Source organism: Notechis scutatus, chromosome 6 (genome assembly GCF_049901735.1).
Source record: "Notechis scutatus isolate UNSWTSFEM ecotype Mainland chromosome 6, rNotScu1.2, whole genome shotgun sequence".
Lineage (NCBI taxonomy): Eukaryota > Metazoa > Chordata > Lepidosauria > Squamata > Elapidae > Notechis > Notechis scutatus.
This window is the reverse complement of record NC_142014.1, coordinates 9,205,996-9,228,905: the sequence shown is the minus strand read 5'-3', so window position 1 is coordinate 9,228,905 and position 22,910 is coordinate 9,205,996. Positions and strand designations below refer to the sequence as shown.

The 22,910-nt window shown below is 36.8% G+C and overlaps 1 protein-coding gene across 3 annotated transcripts in view; it reads left to right on the top strand.

The window, feature by feature from the left end:
• The window catches only part of CTTNBP2 (cortactin binding protein 2), a 114,015-nt gene that overhangs the window by 66,575 nt on the left and 24,530 nt on the right, over positions 1-22,910 (top strand). For all 3 annotated transcript variants that reach the window (XR_015750264.1, XM_087969318.1, XM_087969319.1), the window contains exons 7-14: positions 7,234-7,384; positions 12,238-12,486; positions 13,542-13,659; positions 17,435-17,710; positions 18,736-18,831; positions 19,854-19,933; positions 21,749-21,835; positions 21,920-22,019. Coding sequence is in view for 2 of the 3 variants with exons in the window: in XM_087969318.1 (XP_087825444.1) it covers positions 7,234-7,384; positions 12,238-12,486; positions 13,542-13,659; positions 17,435-17,710; positions 18,736-18,831; positions 19,854-19,933; positions 21,749-21,835; positions 21,920-22,019 (1,157 nt within the window). In the remaining variant the exon portion in view is untranslated. The remainder of the gene's footprint in view (positions 1-7,233; positions 7,385-12,237; positions 12,487-13,541; positions 13,660-17,434; positions 17,711-18,735; positions 18,832-19,853; positions 19,934-21,748; positions 21,836-21,919; positions 22,020-22,910) is intronic.

Here is a 22,910-nt window from a genome sequence, read left to right as displayed (position 1 = left end):
TTTTGGCAATTTGATTCTCACCAGTTCAAGTTGATTCAGCCTTCCAGCCTTCTGAGGTGGGTAAAATGAGGGACCCAGATTGTTGGGGGCAGTATGCTGAATCTGTAAACTGCTTAGAGAAGGCTGTAAAGCAGGGGTGTCCAACCTTGGCAACTTTAAGACTTGTGGACTTCAACTCCCAGAATTCCTCAGCCAGCAAAGCTGGCTGAGGAATTCTGGGAGTTGAAGTCCACAAGTCTTAAAGTTGCCAAGGTTGGACACCCCTGCTGTAAAGCATTGTGAAGTAGTATATAAGTCTAAGTGCTATTGCTAGTGCTTCCTTTTTCAATAAGAACCAAACAAATTCACAAAGAGAAAGTCAACAATAAATGTATCAGCTAAAGAACCTACTGTGCCCCAGGCTTCCAAAGCTATCTCGTCAAGTTATTGGCCTGCTCATCGATCTCATGTTCATATAAATATGAAGTACTTTCACTTGGACTCCAAAATCATAGATAAAGGAGGCATTATCTAGTGTTAAGAATAAAAGGATTAGGTCCATAAGCCACCTAAGCAGCAATAACACCCTCTACAAATTTATTGTTACAGTTAGAACTATTAAGAGCTTAAATGTCCTAGGAGGATTAGTGATTTAATCCTACAACCACACCACCCCCAAAATCACCACCTTATTTCTTCCTTAAAATTTGTCCAAATAGCTATCAAAAGCATATGGGAATTTGGTAGTGAAAAGAAATAAGACAATTCAGCAAAAGGACAATATAATAGGAACCAAAAACTAGTCTTTTTGTTAGAATCATCCAAACCTCCTACTTGGAATCACCAAAACTTTGATATTCTTCATTTGAATACGTAGGCAAAAATTCCTGGGAAGAATTCATTTTTATATAGGTTAATAAAAGTTACTCTGTTGGCTCCTGGTTTAACCTAATGATGCAAATTCTGGGATTGATAAATTTGGACAATTCCATACTACAGTCCCTCCTTATCTTGTTTAGTTCATCTGCAGGCCTTTCAGATTTTTATACAGTTCCTTCAGTGGATCTTTCAGGTGTACTTATCATGGTCTCAACCATTGTTCCTGCCAATGGTGGAGACTCATGAACATAGCATTCAGTGTTTTTATTAGACATGCTTCTAATGACAACAGCTATTTCTGTCCTGCTTGTACCACTACTCAAGAATCAACTACTAATAGCAGGATTTCTAGTTAAGCTCAATGACCTGAAGATATCTAATTTTTCTACAACTGCCCTTGCCAATTCATTCATGAATAAGTTTCTGCTGTAGGATAGATGATGTCCCAGTTACATGTTTCTCATATGGTTGAGAAACAGTCTAGATTTAGAACCAGGGCCGAGTTCAAGTATTTGTTTACATTTAGTATATGATTTATACTATAGATATCTATTAGAACTATTCTAGTCCTTGAAACAGTTGGAATTGAATCAGAGAAATAGAAAAATTAGAATATTCAATCCAAAGAATGATCTTACAAGTAATTCTGCACATTACTGATATCACGTGTCATACTTTGGAACAGTTAAATTAATATCTCTCCAAAAGGTTTTTAATATAATGATAGACATGATAATATGTAGAGACATCATGCAAAATTTTCTTTTTTCCTCTCTTTTAGCAATATACTTGGTTCATTTCTTCATTCAGATATATATTTTTCCCCACACAGATACAGTGGTTTCAGCCTCAGATTTTTTTCTTTTCTTATTTCATCCTCCTCTACTTCAGAGGAGCTCTCTCTTCTCTGTTTATCCCATCTTTCTTTTTTGGAGAAATGTAACACTGGGGGCATTTACATTAATTGCTTAGGCTTCCTTTAGAAAAGACTGTGGAGATTATTTGCCGAAAAAACTGTGGAGATTATTTGCCGAAAGCCTTGTTAGTTTTTTTCTGGGGATGTCAGTGCATGCTAAAAGGCATGAGGTAGCTTAAGCTTTACTTTGCAATAGATGTGCAGAACAGTCTGGGGTTTTACTGTGTGCTATTATTTCCTGACATTCCTACTCTGGCTACAGTACTTTTTAAGGGTGAAAACACCATCAAAGTCATCATTACGTGGATCCTGTGATATAATACTCCGCTGGAATTAAAAACTGGAATCAAAAAGCTGACCTGGACAATTTGGACCAAAACCCATGAAAACTGATGATTATTTATTATGCATTACATTTCTGTAGTGATATTGATAGATTACACCTAGCCCACAGAAATGGAGGCAAAGGTTTACCTCAAGTCGAACAAATAGTTGAAGAAAAGCAAGCATTGGCTGATTATGTAAAATAAATCTAAGAACAAGCATTGATGCAAGTTAAAACTGATACTTTACTGAATGTGTAGAAAACAAAACATGAATATCCAAATAATACAATAAAAATACGAACAGAATGCTGGCAAGAAAAAGCATTACACAGTCAATTTTCTACAAAACATTGAGGGGGAAAGGGAATAAAAATCAAACCTGGCAATGGCTTATAGCTGAAACATTCAAACAAAACAAAACCTGAAGGCTTGATTTCGGTTGCATCCGGCTCGTGGCCCACCAGTTTGACATCCCTGCTATAAATTCTGCTTCATTGGGAACAGTGGGAGTCTTTTAACCCAACTGCCATACATTCTCAATGTTGTGTAGCCTGTCCACCTATTAAGGTTCTGAACACTTCTCAAGTGCAGCCCAGGCAGAGTGCATTGTGGCAGTTATGTGAGCAAGATATCTGGATTTCTAGAGACCAGTAAGAAAAGAAAAGGAAGTCACAAACCAGCCACACTAACCATTTTCCTTTGTATCATATTTTTCCAGATATTTTGAATTATAATACCTCAAATTTTCCCCCAGGAAGGGCAGGTTAAGGGAAGGGTTCCTGTTTACAATAAAACAGAATGGAAACTTCACAGTGCCACATTTGCCAAAGCAGGAACTCTGTCCTCATTATAAGTTTCTGTCGGATGGCACTTAGCTCTTGCTCTTAAAAATGAATTCTGAGGCTGGGTGAGTAACTGAGTGGAGTTGGTTTTGCTCCCCGCCCCCCCCCAAAAAAAAATACAATTAAACTTTTAAAAATGCAATTAACACTAAGAGCATCATATTAGTTCTGTTAAGGCAAATACCTTCCAAATATTTAAACTAGAATACCCATAAGCTTCATCCAGCATAATTTAAAAACTTCCAATAATTATGGAAATTGTAACCTTAAATATCGAGGGGCACACAATTTGTGCATGTGTCTGGCAACAAAATGAAAGACCATTTATGCATTGTTCAGCTGATCTGTATTTCTGACATAGATAGCAGAAAAAATTCTCACATCACATTGCAATTATTGTAATAGATGTTTTAGAAGTTTCTCCAAGCATATCATGTGTGAATTCAGACTGATGCCCATTTTGTTAAGTTTTTCCTCAACACCTCTCTACAATAGTTAGTATTGCCGCTTCATTGAAACCACATCCTAGATCGCTCAATGCTGTGCTTCTATTTCTTCTAGTCATCCCACCTATGACTCAAGATTTGTGCTAACCTAGGTGATCACCAATATTATTTGCATTATATTATTTGTTATATAAATTATTGTTTTTATGCCTGCTTTTTACTTATATCTGTAATTGTAGTATATGCGTTCAATGCAGCACTTTCCGTCCTAGGGGCCACAATAAAGCTTTGTATTCACAAATCATTGAGAGGCTGTAAATATTGGAATTGTGCACAATTCAGAAAGGGGTGGTGCAAGTTGTTCTGCAGAGCTGTCTTCTCAAATAATCCCTGACCTGTGACAAACCTGTTTATATTCCAGAGATTGTCACTTCTCTTTGGTGGCATGGCACAGAATTATAGCGAGAATTTGAATTAATTTCTGCTTCCCATCAGTTTAGATGTATGGCCGATCCTTGCATTTAAGACCACTGCAGCTTCTCCACAGTCATATGATCATAATTCAAGCGTTTGGCTGCCGGCACGTAATTACAATGGTTGCAGTGTCCTGGAATTGTGATCACTATTTGCAACCTCAACTGGCACCCAACAAGTAAAGTCAGTGGACGAAGCTAGATTCACTTAATGATTACATGGTTCACTTAACAACTATAGTGACTCACTTAACCATGGCAAGGTGGTCATAAAATTGGGTGTGACTCACTTAACAACTTGCTTAGAAGCAGAAATGCTTGCCCAAATTGTGGTCATAAGTTGAGGACTATCTTACTTTTATATTTTCTCTCTTATCTCAATTCTCTGATATTTTGAAAAGTCCTCCTTCATTCTGAAAAAATCTTATATATCTTTAGGTCTTTTGATTAAGTCTAATAGGTGCTTATTAAGCTGTAAAAGGTGCTTTTTCCCCTCTGTTTTATGCATGAGTATTATCTCATCTTAAACTTACTTCAAATTGGTTCAGCTAGTTCTTGCTCTGCTGATCCCTTTTCTACAGACTCAAACTCAAGTTGCTTTTTAATTCATCGTATAAACACTTCCTTATAATTGAATCCAAGATTGAGGCTGCAGTGCTGTGTTGTGTATGTGCGTGTGTACACACACAAACACACATTTACCACCAGTTGTAAGGGTTTTTAACCTATGGTCCATGGACTGCTGGGTGTCTATGGATAGATTTTAGAGGATTCTTGAACTAGAATGCGGAGGGATTACAACTTGATTTTTGTCACTTTATGTATTTAAATATTTCTTTTTCTGAAAAGACTTTTATAGCTTTGACCAGATTTTCAAAGAGGTTGATGGGAGAAAAATATTGCGGACCCCAGTGGATCCATGTAACTAAAAATAATCTTTGAGTGGTGCAAGAATTACAAATATGGAGCAGAAATGGGTTCAAATCATTTGAAATGTATTTATAGTTCTTATAGTGCATAATCTGAAGGCAGTGAAGTTATTTCATACTTTTTTGTGAATTCTTATCCAATAACTCAGCTGTAATCAGTTCAGACTGAGAGACCAAGTAGTAAGTATTTGGAGCTCATATTGAAAAGATTCTGGAAAGGGATTTGGCATAAGCATCAAAGTTAACTACTGTAGAATTGCCATATGTGGACCTAAAGTGAATTTTCTTCTTTGCCAGGGGGATTTCCTTTTTGTCTGTAACACGTGCTTTATCATGCTTTCTTTAACCTTTAGATACTTATAGGCACAACTTGTCCATTCTGCACTTTCATATTTGATACTCTCATACTGAGCACTCTGTGAAGGACATGTAAATAGCAGAGTCACTATCTTCCAGAAAACTCTTTTTTAATCCAGCTTTATTTTTTGAAATTCAGATCTCAAATAGCAGTTGGATATTTTTATTTTCAGTGTTTGTCAGTTAACCAATGAAAAGGCCGAATGACTCCATTGTTGGGCATTAATTGGCCTTGATGGAGCGCTGCTTCCTGCCACAGTGCCCAATAACCAGTTGGAATGAGGAAGCTTGTCTACAATGAAATATAATTCAGAGATGAACCAGACATCACTGCTTGGACAGTTTATGTCAAAAAATGTTATTCATGATGCATAACAGAAAAGGGCAACAGACATTGTTTTCCCAGTGTGCTGAGTGTAGAGCAATAATGATGCTGTGTAAACCTGCCCTTAGGGCAGTTCCCCATTCTTCCATAGAAGAAGGCTGGTCATGTGGACTAGCCCTAAGTCTTCTCAATATTCTTTTCCAATATTCCTACATTATTTATTGATAGGAAACCTATTGTTTCTGATTATATTTTTTTCAGAAGAACTGGTCAAAAATTCCTTAAGCTAATGAGGTGTCCTCAGTCTTCTTAAGCTTATGATATCTTAAACAGCCAAGAATATTAGCAATATGTAAAGCACAGAGTAAATAGATTCCATTTAAATCAAAGGAATATGCAAAACTAATAGTAGATGTAACAGGTTGTCTCAAAAGTTTTTAAAAATTGGGAAGAGAACCTGTGATTTAAACACGGTGAGTAGACTTGGAACTACATGGCATCATCCATGGTGGCGCAGTGGTTAGAATGTAGTACTGCATGCTACTTCTGCTGACTGCGGGTTGCCTGCAATTCAGCAGTTCAGCCCTCAGTGGCTCAAGGTTGACTCAGCCTTCCATCCTGCCAAGGTCAGTAAAATGAGGACCCAGATTGTTGGGGGAAAGATGCTGACTCTGTAAACTGCTTAGAGAGGGCTGTAAAAGCACTGTGAAGCGGTATATAAATCTAAGTGTTATTTCTATTACTATAATATTTCCTTCAAAACTATTTTGGTCAGTCATCTAGGATTCTCTAGAAAAATAATTCATAAACGGTACCGTGTTTCTCATATAATAAGGCCGGGTCTTTTTTTTTTTTTTTTGAGCCCCGAAAAAATGGCTAGGCTGTCTTTTCGGGGGTGACTTAATTCCCCCCCTTGCATCTTCGGGCGGGCGGCGACGGCTTGGATGTTGACCTCGGCGTTGGTGGGGCACTTCGTATCGGGGTCAACACAGGCAGCACCATATCCGGGTGTGCCACAAAAGTACTTCCTAATGGCAAGCCCCCCCCACCATTCCCCCCCATTTACATGTTTTAATATAGGCCTTAATTTGGGGGGGGGGGGAGGAGCTTAATTTCATTTCATGCCTATAAAACATGCTGGGACTTCCTATTGGGGGAGGCCGTATTGTTGGAGAAATAGGATATTATTTATCTGAAGCTGTATTTTGTCGAAGTTTGCTGTTCCGCTTGAGGAAGTGTAGTTGAACATTTTTAAGGATATTGGAAAAAGTACATTATTAGTGGTAATTAATTATTTTGGAACAACAATGAGCAGCAAAGATTTTTGAATTAAGGACTGCTTTACTCTCGCCTACTCCATTTATATTAAATTACATCTGTCTATGCAATGTCTATGTTTTTGTAAACAGAAGTATTGAATATGGATGTTTAAAACTCTGTATCTGCTTTTAAGATTACAGTCTCCCTTATGTATTCTTGCAAACTGTGCATCTTTTAAATATTTGCTTCTGCGTAGTTTTTGTTTGTTTGAAGTTCTTTATTTATGCTTGCTTCTTATGCCTTCTAGATGCACAGTTTGTTTGGGGTTGAATTATTCTGGTTTAGGTACTGGATTTATCTAGCCAGTTTATATAACTGATTGACCCAGTTTTAATGTGTGCATGCTTAAAAAGATTGTAGTTGAATGTCATTGTAAAGGTCAGGTGTTTTTTCAGATCTTTCCCGCCCCCAACCTGCTTTTGTCAATTTTTCTTTCCTTAGATCTGCAGAATTATTAATCTTGTATCATGCCAATGTTAATCATGCTGCTGAAAGAGGAGAGACTCCTTTACATTTGGCCTGTAGAAATGGAAATATTGAATGTGTTAAACTTTTAGTGGAAGCTGGAGCAGATAGAAGTGCAAATACCTCTGTAAGTCTGAACTCTTTCTCAGTAAACGTTTCTGTTGAGATATATCTTATTTTTGTTGGTTTGCTTTTTAGACTTATATCCTTCCTTTTGTTCAGGAGTTCGAGGTACATCTCTTCTTCTCCATCATAGAGGGATAGAATCAAGATCATGTGAAGTGTTAATTCCCACTTTATAATGCCTTGGAAAGACCACACTTTGAATACTGCATCCAATTTTGGTTGCCATGATGTAAAAAAGATGTTGAGATTCTAGAAAGAGTGCAGAGAAGAGCAACAAAGATGATTAGGGGACTAGAAATGAAAACATATAAAGAATAGTTGCTGGAATTGGGTATTTCTAGTTTAATGAAAAGAAGGACTGGGGATGACATGATAGCAGTGTTCTGATATCTTAGTGTTGCCACAAAGAAGAGTGGGTCAATCTATTCTCCAAAGCACCTGAGGGCAGGACAAGAAGTAGTGAATGGTAAATAATCAAGGAGAGAAGCAACCTAGAATTAAGGAGAAATTTTCTGACAGTTAGAACAATTAATCAGTGGAACAATTTGCCTCCAGAAGTTGTGAATGCTCCAACACTGGAAGCTTTTAAGAAGAGATTGGACAATCATTTGTCTGAAATAGAATAGGGTAGTGGTGGCGAACCTATGGCACGTGAACCTATGGCCATCTCAGCTTCGCCGTGCATGCGTGTGCCTCCCTCCAGCCAGCTGGTCTTTGGGTCTCTGCTGTGCATGCGTGGGGGGCATGCATGCGTGAGGGGCATGCATGCGTTGGGTGCACATGTGGGGGAAAGGAGCACATGCAGGGGGTGCACGCATTCGTGGGATGCGCACATGCACAAGGAGATGCACCTGTTGCATTTTGGGGGTGCGCGTGTGTTTTGGGCAACTCGTGCCAAAAAGATTTGCCATCACTGGAATAGGGTTTCCTGCCTGAGCAGGAGGTTGGACTAGAAGATGTCCAAGGTCCCTTCTAACTCTGTTATTCTGTTATATATCCACTCATGTTTACTCACTATAAATACCTATTCCATGACATTTTTGGAATAAAATAATATTTCATTTTTACATGGCAATCCTACCACTGGTCTTCGTCCTGTTTGGAACTGGGCCATGCAGGTGGTAGGCAAGATCATGTGGCTGTCCTGCGCTTGCGCATGAAGCTCCCCTCATACAAACAAGGGCCGTTCTCAGTCACAAGGAAATATCCCCTCCTCCCCCCCAGTGGGCCACCAAGCCAGGTTGGGGACCGCTGCCTTAAACAAGTTTTAATTGACACTTTTCCTCCCAAGATTCCTGAAATAACTTTCTTTCTTATTTGCATACTCGGCAGCTATAAGATGAGAAGTGACATTGTTCACAATGTTCTGTCATCTTTCTTTGCATGATCTCCATGTGGAAGAGTTTTGTTTTATCTCTGCAACAAAACGTTGGACACATCCTATCACAATAAGACAAGGGCCTTTTATTGCTCCCCACTTGAAGTCTGTCTAAAAACTTTCCCCACCTTAATTTTCTTCATGGAGTTACTCATTTTGTATTATGAATCAGTGAAGACATTGTCACACTTTAAAGCCATACTCACAAAGGACACAATGAATAAAGGTGAATCTTGAATCAGATGAACTGTTGTTCCATTGAAAGGAGTGTGTTGCACTATACAATATATAATGTGATCATTTGCTTTAAATATCCATTTTCTCCTCTCCATACAGTATACGTTTCTATATCTAGACACAAGCATTCAAACATGTGCATGTGTTTAGATTGTGGCTGCAGTGGCTTTCATGGTAAGCTATTGCATTTCACAAAGAAACAATATATATCACGTAGACGTGATAGAATCTGACGTTGCTGCATGTTATAAATAATATGTGGGTGTGGGTGGGTGTATTAGATGCTTCCACATTGTGAGGAATGCTTTTTTCTTCAAAATTCAAGTGCAATCCCCGAATCCAGGGATATTTTTAAGGAATGTACAGTATTATTGTTTTTGCCAAGATAGTTTTTCATCCTATTTCTATAGACATGTGTATATGCACACACATATACAAAAAAAACGTTCCTATTGTCTCATTTAGACCTTTTTGCTTACCTGTTGTTTTTCTTAATGTCCTGTCTCTAAAGCCTCTAAAGTATATCAATTTATATAACAATCAAATGAATATTATTGATAGGTAAATTAATTTCTATACACATAATTTCACATCAAAATCCCATTACATTTCCCCAGCTGAACCACACCATTTAGCAAGCGTGTCAAATTTCATGAGATGGCAGCAAATTCTTAGTTATTTGTTTTGTTTTTAATGCATGTTTAATATCCAAGAAATATTTATGGTAATTTATGCTGCAAAAATCAAGAAAGTAATAACATGGAAAATGGTATACTGGCAGCAAAACGTATGTGGTCAGTCATGCTGGTAAAATGTAGTATTGTTTTTTTATTCATTTCCATTGAATTTCAGTCAAATGGTATAATGAATAATTATAGTTTTAATTACTTTGGGAGCATAATCCACAAGGCATAAAGAACTGTTTGAAATGGATCTTTAAAAGTAATATCAATATTATTCTTCCATCCTTTATTTGTAATTGCCTTTGTGACAGGAGAAAAAAAAAAGCTAATTGGCAAAATTATTTCCCAATTGATCTTGACCGCTTGACCTTTGACCTTGGTTGAAACACAAATTGGTGAAGGCAATTGTGTTTTGAGGAAACAGGTTGCGTTTGATTTTTCTGAATAAGAAACACTGGAAAATACTGCAGCTTATAATTTGCCATTTAAGGGCAGAGGAGCCTTATTCTGTCAGTTGAAATGTACTGATTGGGAAAAAGGGGAAGGATTAGTAATAAAAAGTGTAAGATTTATGTAACTTGAAGAGAACCCAGAGTACAGTAATAAAATAAATATATGCATTCAGAGGTTGGCTGTTTAAAATAAATAAATCAAACAAAATTAAAGTTTGAAAATTATTTCCAAAGGAGTTGTACTTCATTTGTGCTTTGTGCTTTCTACATGTTTCTAAACCGAATAAAAGTAAGGTTTGAAAATTATTTCCAAAGGAGTTTTACTTCATTTGTGCTTTCTATTAAGCTAATGTAGAAAAAGACTTCTGGTATCGCATAGTGCCAAAAAATAATCATATACTTACATACATTATAAGATTGGCGATAATAATAATAATAATAATAATAATAATAATAATAATAATAATAATAATAATAATAATAAGAAGAAGAAGAAGAAGAAGAAGAAGAAGAAGAAGAAGAAGCCAGGGTAGTACCAATAGTAATAGGTGCCTTGGGTGCAGTCCCAAAACAACTGGAGCACCATTTGAACACCATAGGCATTGACAAATTTGCCATCGGTCAATTGCAGAAGGCAGCTTTACTTGGAACAGTTTCCATCCTGTGGCAATATCTGTAATACCATCAAACATCCAGATTTGCCTATCCCAGGTCCTTGGTAAGGACTCGATAGGTAGACAAAAATGCCAAACCCAGTCTGAACATCTGGCTGACTATGCGATGAATAATAATAATAAACATCCACCTATCCCACCTCTTTGGGAAGGACTCGGTAAATCGATAAATATGCCAAGTTCAGTCTAAGCATCTGGCTGACTGTGCAACCAACCAGAATAATAAATTAAATATTTGACAAAGTTCCACTAATGAGTATAATTGTCTTACCGGTGAGCTGCACAATGGAAGTATCTACATAGCTGGCAATGAACAAATCCCAAAATTTGTTCCCCTATCAAGAAAAATATGATCCGTATCACAGAATTTACCAAGATTGTTTATTTTATCCAATAAAGAACAATAAGTTGGAAATCTGGCCCAAATACATGTGATCTACTGTCTGGAGCCCTTCTTGAACTGATATCATTTAGAGATTAAGTTCAGTTTCTAAAATTTCCAGCCAGCATGGTGAGAAATCATCCAGATATTTATCCCTAGATCTAGCTCTAATCCCTAGACTTAGCATTCATTTTGCCCAAATTAATATATCTGTTTTACCTCTGAAACTGCTACAAAATTAAAAGGGCTGGGGGAGAAGAAATATGAGGGGCTTCCTCAGGGACGTCTTATACTTTCTTATAACTTCAATCTTGTGTAGAATTATCACCTCCAATGCCACATTTAGATCTAAGTGAGGACATGAATTAAAATGCTTTGCTTTGATCATAAGAATTGCCTTTTAAAAAACAGAACCAGTATATATGTTATAAACTGCTATATCTGTAACTGTAATAGTGGCTACAATATTTTAAGCAAATTAAAAAATATGTTATGCAGGGACATACCTCATATTTCTAGAAGTTGGTGTGCATAAAATAAAGTGGAAGTTAAAGAAAACGAATGCAAAATGCATTTCTCTAAACAATAGAAATTGCTGTGGTAAGCATGTATTTATACCTGCATCAATGTTCCCATGTTATGATATTTTTTCTACATTTCCAAGGAATATAAGACATTCTTATCAATGAGCTTTCTGTATGATACTTTTTTTAATGATTTTGCTTCATACAACTAAAAGCATCCTTTGCACTCATTTTGCGCTATTTGCTAATTTATAGTCTTTTCTCTCCTTCTAAAAGCAGCAATTAGGGTCAAAAAGTCAGATAAACTATTTTCTTTTCTGATTAAATTCTGATATATGGAAGATAATATTAGGGAGTCTTTACCAAAAGTACTGCAAAAACATGAGTTATTAAGAAGAGAGCAGGTTTAAGAAAATGTTTGCTTATTTGTGCATTTGTTCGTTCATTCATTCATCCATTCATTGTACCAGTTCATTTATCTAGGATTATGAGTTGTTTTAAATTTGTTTTTTTAATTGATCTAGGATGGCTGGACTCCATTTCATGCTGCTGTTGATGCTGATAATGTTGATTGCCTAAAGTTTTTGATGTATTATGGAAAATCAAGAGATGGAAACTTTGAGAATGAAGCAGATACTAATAACATCTTGAGCTTAGAGAGTGAAGATTTCTTTAGCCATCAAGCAAAGCCCGTTGTTTCTGCAGATCTCATCAACCATGTGAACAAAGATGGCTGGACTGCAGCCCACATAGCAGCATCAAAAGGCTTTAAGGTCAATTTGTTTATCTAGCTGATTGTTTAGGATATTGAGCAATCAAATTTAAATGACAATTGCGCTGGTATGCATGGCTGATATATTTGAGGCCAAATTTAATCTTAATTTAGGATGCTATTTACAAAGGGGATAAGGTTAGTTTGGGAAATAAAAAATATGAATGTGTTGTCATGAAGATGAAGGACATGTAAACCAGTTTTAAGACCAGAATGATGGTTCAGGTAAATATCCTGCATTCTAGAATTCAAAATTATCTAAACAAAAGACAAACATGAAAATTCTTTACAGATTCACTGTCACCAAAGGAAGATAAAGCAACTAGCTATTAATTGAATTCATATAACAATTGTGGCCAATGTTGTGACTTGAGGAACCAACAATAGGGATTGTTATTTCCTAATTGTTGGTTTATAAGATTACTTTCTAAATTCTATGCTATTCCTTATCCTGTAAGGGACATAATAGAAACATTTTAGCTGGGTATAATTGGAAAGACTAAATTAGAGTTTCAAGTCATAGATCTTGTACCCCTGTTGCCCCTTTGCAAGTGTCCTTTTAAAATAGCCAACTCAAACTGGTGTGTTACTTGGCTAATTATATAAACTGCAGCGGACTTTACAGTAGCAAACGGCTATCTGTATAGACAGTGAAAAATTGCCTGGTTATAAACTGCCTTGTTTCCAACTTAAAGCAAAATACTTCTTAGTAAGCTAATAAACAATGATCAGGTTTATTACAATCAACTCATTGGGCTTTTGGCAAGCAGATACATAGGTACATCTATAAATCATCTTTCCCCTCTAAAGTAAATGGATGCAGAGCATCACTTCTTCAAATCTGGGTTCTGTGGCATATATTTTTCCTATTCAATTATATCATAAAAAGCCTGTACCATGGTCTTCTTCAACTCAGTGCCTTTTGATAAACACTATAATTCCTATCACTTTGTATATCCACTCCTAAGTAATAATGGGGCTTGTAATCTAATCCAGTCTATTTATTATCTGCATTAGTATTGCATTAATATTAATATATTGTTATAATCTTTCCAGAGCTGCCTAGAAGTTTTATGTAGCCATGAGGGACTGGAGGCTGAAAGAAAAGATAAGTGTAACCGAACACTACATGATGTTGCTACTGATGACTGTAAACATCTTCTAGAGAACTTGAGTAAGTTAACAGTCTCATACTCGTACTGGGGACCTGAATGTTTCTGTAAAACCCATTGTCATGTTGAGCTCCATTCAAAATCCAAGAAAGAAATACTTAGACTCTTTTAGTTAGAGAAAAGATGTCTTTTACTGGAAATGAAGTGGTAGCTACAATAGAATTCTGAATCTGAGGAATTAGGCGCGCAAATCACATATACAAAGTGTTGGAAATGATCCCACCCCCAATAGTTCAAAGGATTCTTCCAATTACAAGTTGTGAATATGATCATGTGGACATCCTCAGGTGGTGATGAGGCTTCTGTCCGTTGACCTTGGCATACTTTGATAAAAGTTTGCAGTTGCGCAGAGGAAAGAAAGCTAAGCAAGAAACAGAAACCTAAGGAAGAATGTCCTCCCCCCCCCCATTTTATACAACACTAGAATGTAACACCTCCAGCTCGCTTCCCAGACTTTACCCCCTCCTCCCCCCGTTACTTATGACAGCCAAAAGATGCAAAGCAATAGTAGAAGATCTTGAAGGCTGACACCCATAAAGTCTGCACAATTACCACATGGTGCAGAATATCCTACTAATTACAGATGTTAAGATTTCTCTCTGTTTCTATGCACTATGACAATAGAGAATGTTCTTTGGTAGAAAGCCTGAATGATGGAAGGGTTGTGGTATTGTTCAAGGACTGGCTCCAAGTCCACTCTCAGCCATGGCTATTCACTGGCCCTGTTCCTTTGACATGTTTGACTAGATCTTGTGGTTATAGGCAGTTTGTCATGACACTTTCATATAATAGTCTTTAGAGATTAAATTTAGCCCCAAACAGATCTAATTTGTTTGAAATTAAATCAGGCTTCTCCTAGTCATCTTTATCCAAAATGCCAACGGAGCATAAAATGCTCCTTATCAAAAGACCATCCTAGGCAGCCCTTGAGATATGGAGCTGCTCTAGTAATTCCTTGCTGGCATAGTTTGGGCTCTCTCCCACAGCCAGATGGGAAATAATGGGACTATGAAAATAGATAAGGTGCATGCAATCCATGCTGGTGATAATTGTTATCATAGCACAACGGATGCATTTGTTTGGACTTGCTCTGCCAAGAGAAGAAAGAAAAGAGGTGAGGTGAGAAAAGTCAACTTTTGAGAGGAGGGCTGTTCACATCATGCCAAAGAGAGAAACTGTGCCAGTTTCTGTTTATCAGTCCAACCTACTTTACATAATTGTTTTGTGAGAGAAAAGTTGAAAAGGTAGAAGATCTCTATGCCATTTGAAGCTCCTTGGGGAAAACAGGATGTAAACCTCTCTATCTCTCTATGGAGATGGCCTAAAATATTTTTAAAATAAGGATGGATTTTGTAAATAGAAGGTAAACTGTGCTATTACATTTCAGACATTCATCATGTAACCATTTTTATGGTGTTTGCACTCATTTCTTTTGAGCCATCTTTGTCAGAGATTTTCAGACTTGCCTTGCCATAATTTTTAAGCCATACATGGTACAGATTGAAGGCACATTAGAGCACCGTTGATTATTGGTGACATTTAATCATTTTAGCACTAATCACATTCTTTTATGTCCCATTGACATTAAAGAGAAGTTGTATAAATTGCTCTTATTATTTCATGCCAAATTTATATTTTTTCAAGGTAATTCAGTGAGAGGATATCATCATTTCAATTTTGCAGACCAATCTTATAGTTCGTTGTTCAGGGTTTTCCACTGAGGCTCTTCTCAATTGCATTGCTCGTGGCTTCTTGCCAGTTTATAATCATGTTACTCAAATGCAAACGTGAGATGCATCCTTTGAAAAGACTGGTACTTCTCCTGTCCCAGGGATACTGTTATTCTATTATCTGGAATTTGGAAACCAGACAGAGAAAATTCACCATATAGGCTCTTCTTGTAATCACCCTTTTGAGCACTGTGGTTTGACAGAGCTCCTCTGTCCCATTTAAAAATTGAGCAGTCTGAAGTAGCATATCTAGACACCTAAATTAGCATGGGATGGATTTTTCCCCAAGACACTCTCACATGGAACTTTGAATGGGAGGGTTAATTAGGTTTTTAGCCTTTTTACATCAATTGAGAAATTGGCTTATGCAGTAGCAAAGTATCTTCAAGCTTTTACCAGAGCATCTATTGTAGCAAACCACAACCAGCATTTTAAATGAAGGAATAAAGTAGATTTTCCCTACTAAAGCAAGAAAAAAAAAAGAATGTGCAGAATACAGGCTGTGCTAAAGAAAATAATTTTAAGGTATTTACTTTCGCTATTTGTTACAACTTTCTTTCCTTAACCATATACATTTGGAATGCCATCCCACTTCATGGCCCAGCAAAAATTGGCAGGAGTGTTTTGGGAGAAAAGATAATCTAATGATTTCAATAATTTTCCTTTTTTATTTTCTTTAGAGCTGAAGTGTGTGTGTCTGTGTGTGCGTGTGCATGTGTGCAAACATACACGCACATAGGCACATGCACATAGGCACATGCTGCTGTATAGGGCAGCTTATCAAAAAGTGATTAGTAGAAATGCATGTGTATTTTAATAGTATTCTAAGTAAACATATTTTTAGTTTGGGATTATCTGAACAGAAGAAAGAAATCCTACTTCTACACTTTTTGTTTTTGTACTTAATAGTTAGGCCAGCATTCCTCAATTAGATGACTTGTATGTATAAATTGGATGACAATTATCATAAAGATTGGTAAATATGAGCTCTCTAGGGATTTGTAAGACTTGTAATCCCAATATATTTGAAGGATGCCAAGTTAGGGAAAGTAGGGTAAGTTAATATTAGTTAATATTAGAGCAGAAGCCTTCACACGATATAGAATTTATGATTTGGCTAGAATCATAATAATATGGTAGGATATTCTTGGAATTTAAAATAGGGGAAGCAATGGCCTTCCTAGTTTTTCTTTTGTACAAAGGTACTGTAAAAACCGACTAAAATACAAGTAATATGGACAAAGGTGAAAAGAGCTGAGTAAGTAAGTACATACTTTAAAAGATAAACGCTCTCTTGAACTCAGCTTGATTTTTATTAAGTGAAACATATCCGTGCAGTTTTCTACGTATTGTAGCTATTGTCCAATTTCCCATTTTAACCTACATCCCTGAAGTTTTCCACAATGGGTGAGGCTAGATAGGAAGGAAAAGGACAACAAGAATCTACCAATCAACCAACCACTGCCCTAAAAGAATATCCCCACCTCGTTACATTATTTGTGGGCAGCAACACTTTTGGGCCTTATCATCAAGATATGTAAAGTTGGAGCATTGCAATAGATTAAAAAGTTTCCTTCCAGCATGGCTGTGAGGATTCTTCACACTCTTTTCATTTCCGAAGCATCACGCGAAGCATGAAATTAAAATATAAATTTGGAATATTTCACCTTTTTTGTCAAATTTTAATGACAACTTTCAGGTGATCTATCCAGCCATCATGTTTTTAAACTGTGTGATGCAAATGGCTACCGTACTATCCATTATGACTTGAGGCATTTTAGATATATTTGATATTCATCTAACGAAAGAAAAGAATCATACAATAATCAGATATTATGAAGCTAGATCTGAGACCACCGTTGAATAAGTTTTTGCTGTAAAGTTAAGTAATTTTTGTTTGAAAAATCATTGTTTCTCTTGGAATCATATTTTAATGTATCTGCAGAACTAGCTTTGGATCCAAGGAATGCAAAACATTTGAAAATGGACTGGTAAATACTATGCCTCTGTTGCAGACATATTCAGATTTCAAATTCTACTTAAACAGATGCTTTTAAAATCCCTTTACGGATTGCTGCAACCCAGATGGAGAAAACTTGCTGTGGCATGGATGATCTTGATATAGAAAATATAGTATGGATGTTAAATATACGAAAACAGACAACCTGGGATGATTTTTCCAAAGCGGTGACTCAGGCAGTGACAAACCATTTCCAAGCAATCGCCTCTGATGAATGGACAAGCCTGGAAGATTTGACACCTAATAACACCACAGAATTCAGTATCGGCCTCACTGCGAGCAGTATATTATCCATCAAACTGGGTAAGTGCTGGTGTTTCGCAGATCTTTCACATGTAGAAATTACCTTGAATAAAGCTAAGCCAGGTATAAGAAGCTGGTAAAATATAAAGTCTGTCTTCAGATTTAACACTCACCAGAGAAATCAAGGGAAACTTGGCCTTCTCTATTATTTCCTACATCTCTATTATTTCCTGCATCTAAACCTATAATATAACATCACATTCAGCTATAATGTTGATATTTGGCTTTTTTTAACCTACTGTCTTTATTAACCCAGTCATTGATTTCTAAAGCATGATTCATGTTTTAGTGTGATATATGAAACCAACTGTGATTTATTCAGTGCACCACATTTTAATGTATCCTGATGTGTGGTAATTCATTCTCCCCCCCATAATCTGGTTTATTGGTTTAATTGTGAATTGATTTGAAACTGTGTTAAACTATGATTCCTGGTGAGCATACCAGGACAAATTAGGGATTGGAATGGAGTCATAGTTTATTTTCTTAGTTTTATCCCATCTTTATTCTTTTTACAAACAACAAAAATGATTAATACATCCAACACACCTTCTTCCTCTTATTTTTCCCACAACAACTCTGTGAGTTGGGTTCGGCTGAGAGAGAGAGAGAGAGAGAGTGGCCCAAAGTCACCCAGCTGACTTTCATGGTGAAGGCAGGACTAGAACTCAAGGTCTGCAGCTTTGTAGCCTGGTGCCTTAACCATAGACCAAGCTGGCTCTATTTCTTTACCTCAGTGAAAGAGAAAAAGTTAACAGGAGTGCACGAGTCTAAAACGTTTCTTGAAGTAATAGAAGTGATACCTGGGCTTTGAATTGCATATGGAAAGGACAGTGAAGTTTCTTTACTTACCTGTATTTCAATTTTCAAATATGCGGAAAATAATGGACTGTTCAGTTCCCCACATGAGTTGTACTGTAATCACTGTGGCAAATATAAAAGTGTGTGTTGTATTATATAAATTGCATCATAATAAGAACTATTACGTGCTCTGGGTGTGTCTCTGAACTTTCTTTCTTTCTCAGGTAATATTTCATGGTCAGTAGGTCAGACCTTTCCCCAGCCACCTTGGGAATTTTTGAAAAGCAATGAGGTGGAACACGTCCTCATATCTTTACTTGGTAAATTCATTTATTTTTGTCTGGCATCAAATATTACACGAACATTTTAATGAAAAATTATAGGATTGTTCATCTTCAATATATTCTTTTTTTAATTTTTAAAGTTGAATCCATTTCCTCGAATATGTTCACAATTAAAGTGTGAAGTTCAGCTAGAACAGCTAATTTTTAAACATCTTTCTAGATAATTCTTTCTTAGCTTAATACACATCATATGCATATCATATGCAAACTATTTGCAGTAATTGGTATTGAGCTACAATTTTATATTTTTCTCTTATATAAATAAAAAATATGCAGTAAGGTTTTATTTCCACTATCATCATTCTGGTGGCTTTTCTATTCTCAGCCTCACCACCTTGAAACAACAGTTCTGTCGTACATTACAGATACTATAATTATTATAATTGTGTAAAGTATCTAAAGAGGTTTGAATTTTCCAGAATGCTGCCGAAAGCATGCATAGAATTTTCTTGTTTTTCATTTTTATCCAATATAGGTAGAATAACTCACAGAGATTTGTCAAGGCAGTTCGCATTAATTAATTTAATAAAAACTATAGGTGCAGGTGAATGTTAATTTAATACTTAGTTAAATTAATGTTAGTGTGTAATTTAATACTTAGCCCAGTGATGGCAAAATGGGAGCGCATGTGTGCCAGAAACTGGGAGAGCAGCTTCCCGGTGCGCTGCACGGAAGCGCCAGAAACTGGAAACTCAGCTTCCTGGAGCGCACATGCGCACTGGCCATCTGGTCTTCTGGTTTCTAATGCAAATGCACGTGTGAAAACCAGTGCATCGGGGAGCTGTTCTTCCGGTTTTCCAGTGCTCCCATACATGTGAAGACCAGCTGGCCAATGTGCATGCACGTGCTGGAACCCAGAAGAGCAATGGGAGACAGCTGGCATGCCCGGAGAGACGGCTCTGTGTGCCACTTCCGGCAGGTGTGCCATATGTTCACCATCACGGACTTAGCCCCTCCTTAACTTGAAATTGTACTCATTATTCTTTCTCCTATTCTAGGTCCCCAAGAAGGATGTCTGCACAGTGTGACTTATGCATCTATGATCCATCTTCAAACTTTACAGAATTACCTCAGGCTGGTATGAAGTTGCTTAATTCTTTCTAAAAATATTATATTTCTTTCTGCCTCACCACTTCTATAACTATGCTGAAATAAAATCCTATAAAATACTCTTTATTTCCTACCTAAGCGTTTGGGGAAAGGTCTATGGATATCTACTCCTGTCAGGACTCCCTGACATAAATGAGAAAAAGAGAATCAGGAATGGCTCAAGAATACTAAAGTTGAAGCCCACAGCTTGTAAAGGAGTATACTTGTCCACCCCTGATTTATAATATTAAGAAGCAGATTGTTTGTGACTAAAAATAATTGCCAAATTATATTACAGCTTTAACTGTTTGAATAACTGTGTGTCAACTTGTAACTGGAATATGTGACATTATTTTGAGGTTGGAAGGTTGTGTCTACTTCTCTCCCTTTGCCTATGAAAATTTTTATTTTCCTCCCTGGTTCCATTCAGTTGTCTTGAAGAAAATCTATATATATGTGGTCACTAGAAGTTGATGCACATCATCAATTAATCATTTCATTGCTTGGAATAAATTGTGAAAAGAGTCGTTCAGGAGAAGCAGAAACTTTTTCCTGGACATTTGACTTTGATGAACATACTCTACATTGCTTGCTTCCTGTGTGTGAATCAAAACATTAACTATCCCTATCCCTAAACACCATCTCTAAGATCACCAAGACTGGTGATCTAGTATGGTTTATATTCAGGTATATTCAAGGTGCTTTAATGAGGAAACAACATATATCAGCTGTCCCCATGTTCTGCTACAAGATACGAAATCATAACACTCATGACATCTGTAAGACAGGAATTCTGGCACTTGCAGAGAGTGAAGTGGCTCACGGGGTTAGGGCACCAGGCTGATGATTGTCAGGCTCACGTTTCACTTAGTTGCTACCATGGGACCAGGTGAGCTCCTGTTACGTGCTCCAGTTCCTGCTAACCCAGCAGTCCAAAAGCAAGCAACTGCAAGTAGATAAATGCCTGCAACTTAAGTGAGCACCTTAATAGAGATGTGAAGTGATGGCAGCAGTCATGTCACCATTCAATCCTTTCTAGAAGTTCTTCAGGGCTCCTGACACAACTGCAGTTTGGGGGGGGGGGGTAGTTCAGCAATTTAATTCAAAATGTCCCAGCTCTAAGTGTACCTGTAGTCATTGTCCATTTTGATAGTTCTGTTGGCTTGAAAGGGTATGCAAGGGTATGTCATGGGAGTGTGATAACTTAAAATTTTACGGATAGATTCCTTGTTCCTAGAGCTTCCCAGTAAAAAATAATAATGTTAGGCTTCCATCAATCAGGCTGAATCTCCTAACATATTCTTAAAATCTAATCAGCTTTGTATTCTTGGCTCTACAACTAAAGGAATTGACCTGTTTAGGCACACTGACTGTTATTTTGTCTAGTGCTCAATTTCTGATGTTACAGGAAAATTATTTTGCTAAAAATTAAGAAGCTGTTTTCCTACCAACATTCATGAAAAACAAAAGATGAATGCCATCTATTTAGTCTTAGCATGAAAGCTAGCTAAAAATAAGGAATCCACCTACCAGATGGTTTGTAGAGCACCATTATTCAATATGAAAGGAAAGGAAGGGGTTTGTTAAATACTGGAATCCTATTCCTATTCTTACTTTCCTGGTAATAAATCCAACTGAACTCTACTTTTGAGTATGTACATTCACATTTACCCCATAAAACAATATGTGTGTCTACCTGTGTGTGCCTGTGTCTGTGTGTTTATTAATTTTGAAACAGACCTGCCCAAAATACCACCTCTTTGAATTGCGTATTGTACATAAATATTATTGTGTTTCTCCCTAGGTGGAACAGTATCGTAATATTATCTTTCATGGTCCAGAAGGAAGTTTACAAGACTACGTGGCTTATCAGATAGCCCTATGTCTAAAGGTAAAAGGATAAAACTGCACAGCATTTGGAAAAATGAAAGGACATACTACCATTCTTTATTAAATTTGTAATTTTTTGACGTAGCACAAGCAACTGGCTGCAGGATTCTGCTGTGATATAGTCAAAGTGAAGATAGATGCTGATTTATCCAAGAAGCAACTTGCAGAAGTATTCATCAACAGTGGTATGAATTATTTCTGACTTTAAGCCATATACTTATTGATGCTTTCATTGGCAAAGCTACTTTTTAATTCAGAAAATCTCTGAGTTCTCTAAAGTCTTATTATAAGAGAAGGATTTTTTAAATTGGATTGTTTCATTGGGGACATGGATTCTTTACAGTATGCTATGTTCAAGACTGGCTTATTTTTTTTCTAATGATTGAGATGAATCCAAGGTAGCAAAAAGAGTAGATTCAATACTGTAGATTCATGACTCATCTCTAAGATGCTTTGTGGTGTTTTCCCAGCATGACAAAAGTTCTGCCATGGAAGTATATGGAGCAGGGAGGGTTATTCATTGTAAGACCCTCCTCTTTATGATCAGAACTTTTCTCAGACCATTTTCTAATAGGCCTATGATACTAATAGGCCACCTCTGAAAAACCCAGTCATCTCAAGGGGACTTCACAACAATTGGAGTATGACAGGCCATGGATACAAACAAGTAATTATATGGAAGTACATTCCATTCAACACAACGGGACTTATTTCCAACAGAAATTGATTACATTATAAAGCAACGCTTTTATCAAAATTAAAAAGAGAGAGAGAGAGACAGACAGACAGACACAATGAGAACTATTAGTACTTTTCCATGGATACTAATTAAATGTCATTCATTAACTGTTATGAAGAGTACAATGTTGGAAATATTAGTAGTTTTTTATTGACATTAACATATCCCCTTGTGATGGAATACCCAGCTAGAGTGGAAGGGGGGATGAAAAGACTGGAGAGCTTGGAGTCCTTGTAGGGAATGAAGCAAGGGAGTCCAGACCTCCCCCCCCCCCAAAGAACTGACTGTTACTAAGAGTATACAGTCTGTCTCGCCAGATTGATGTCAGATGCAAGGG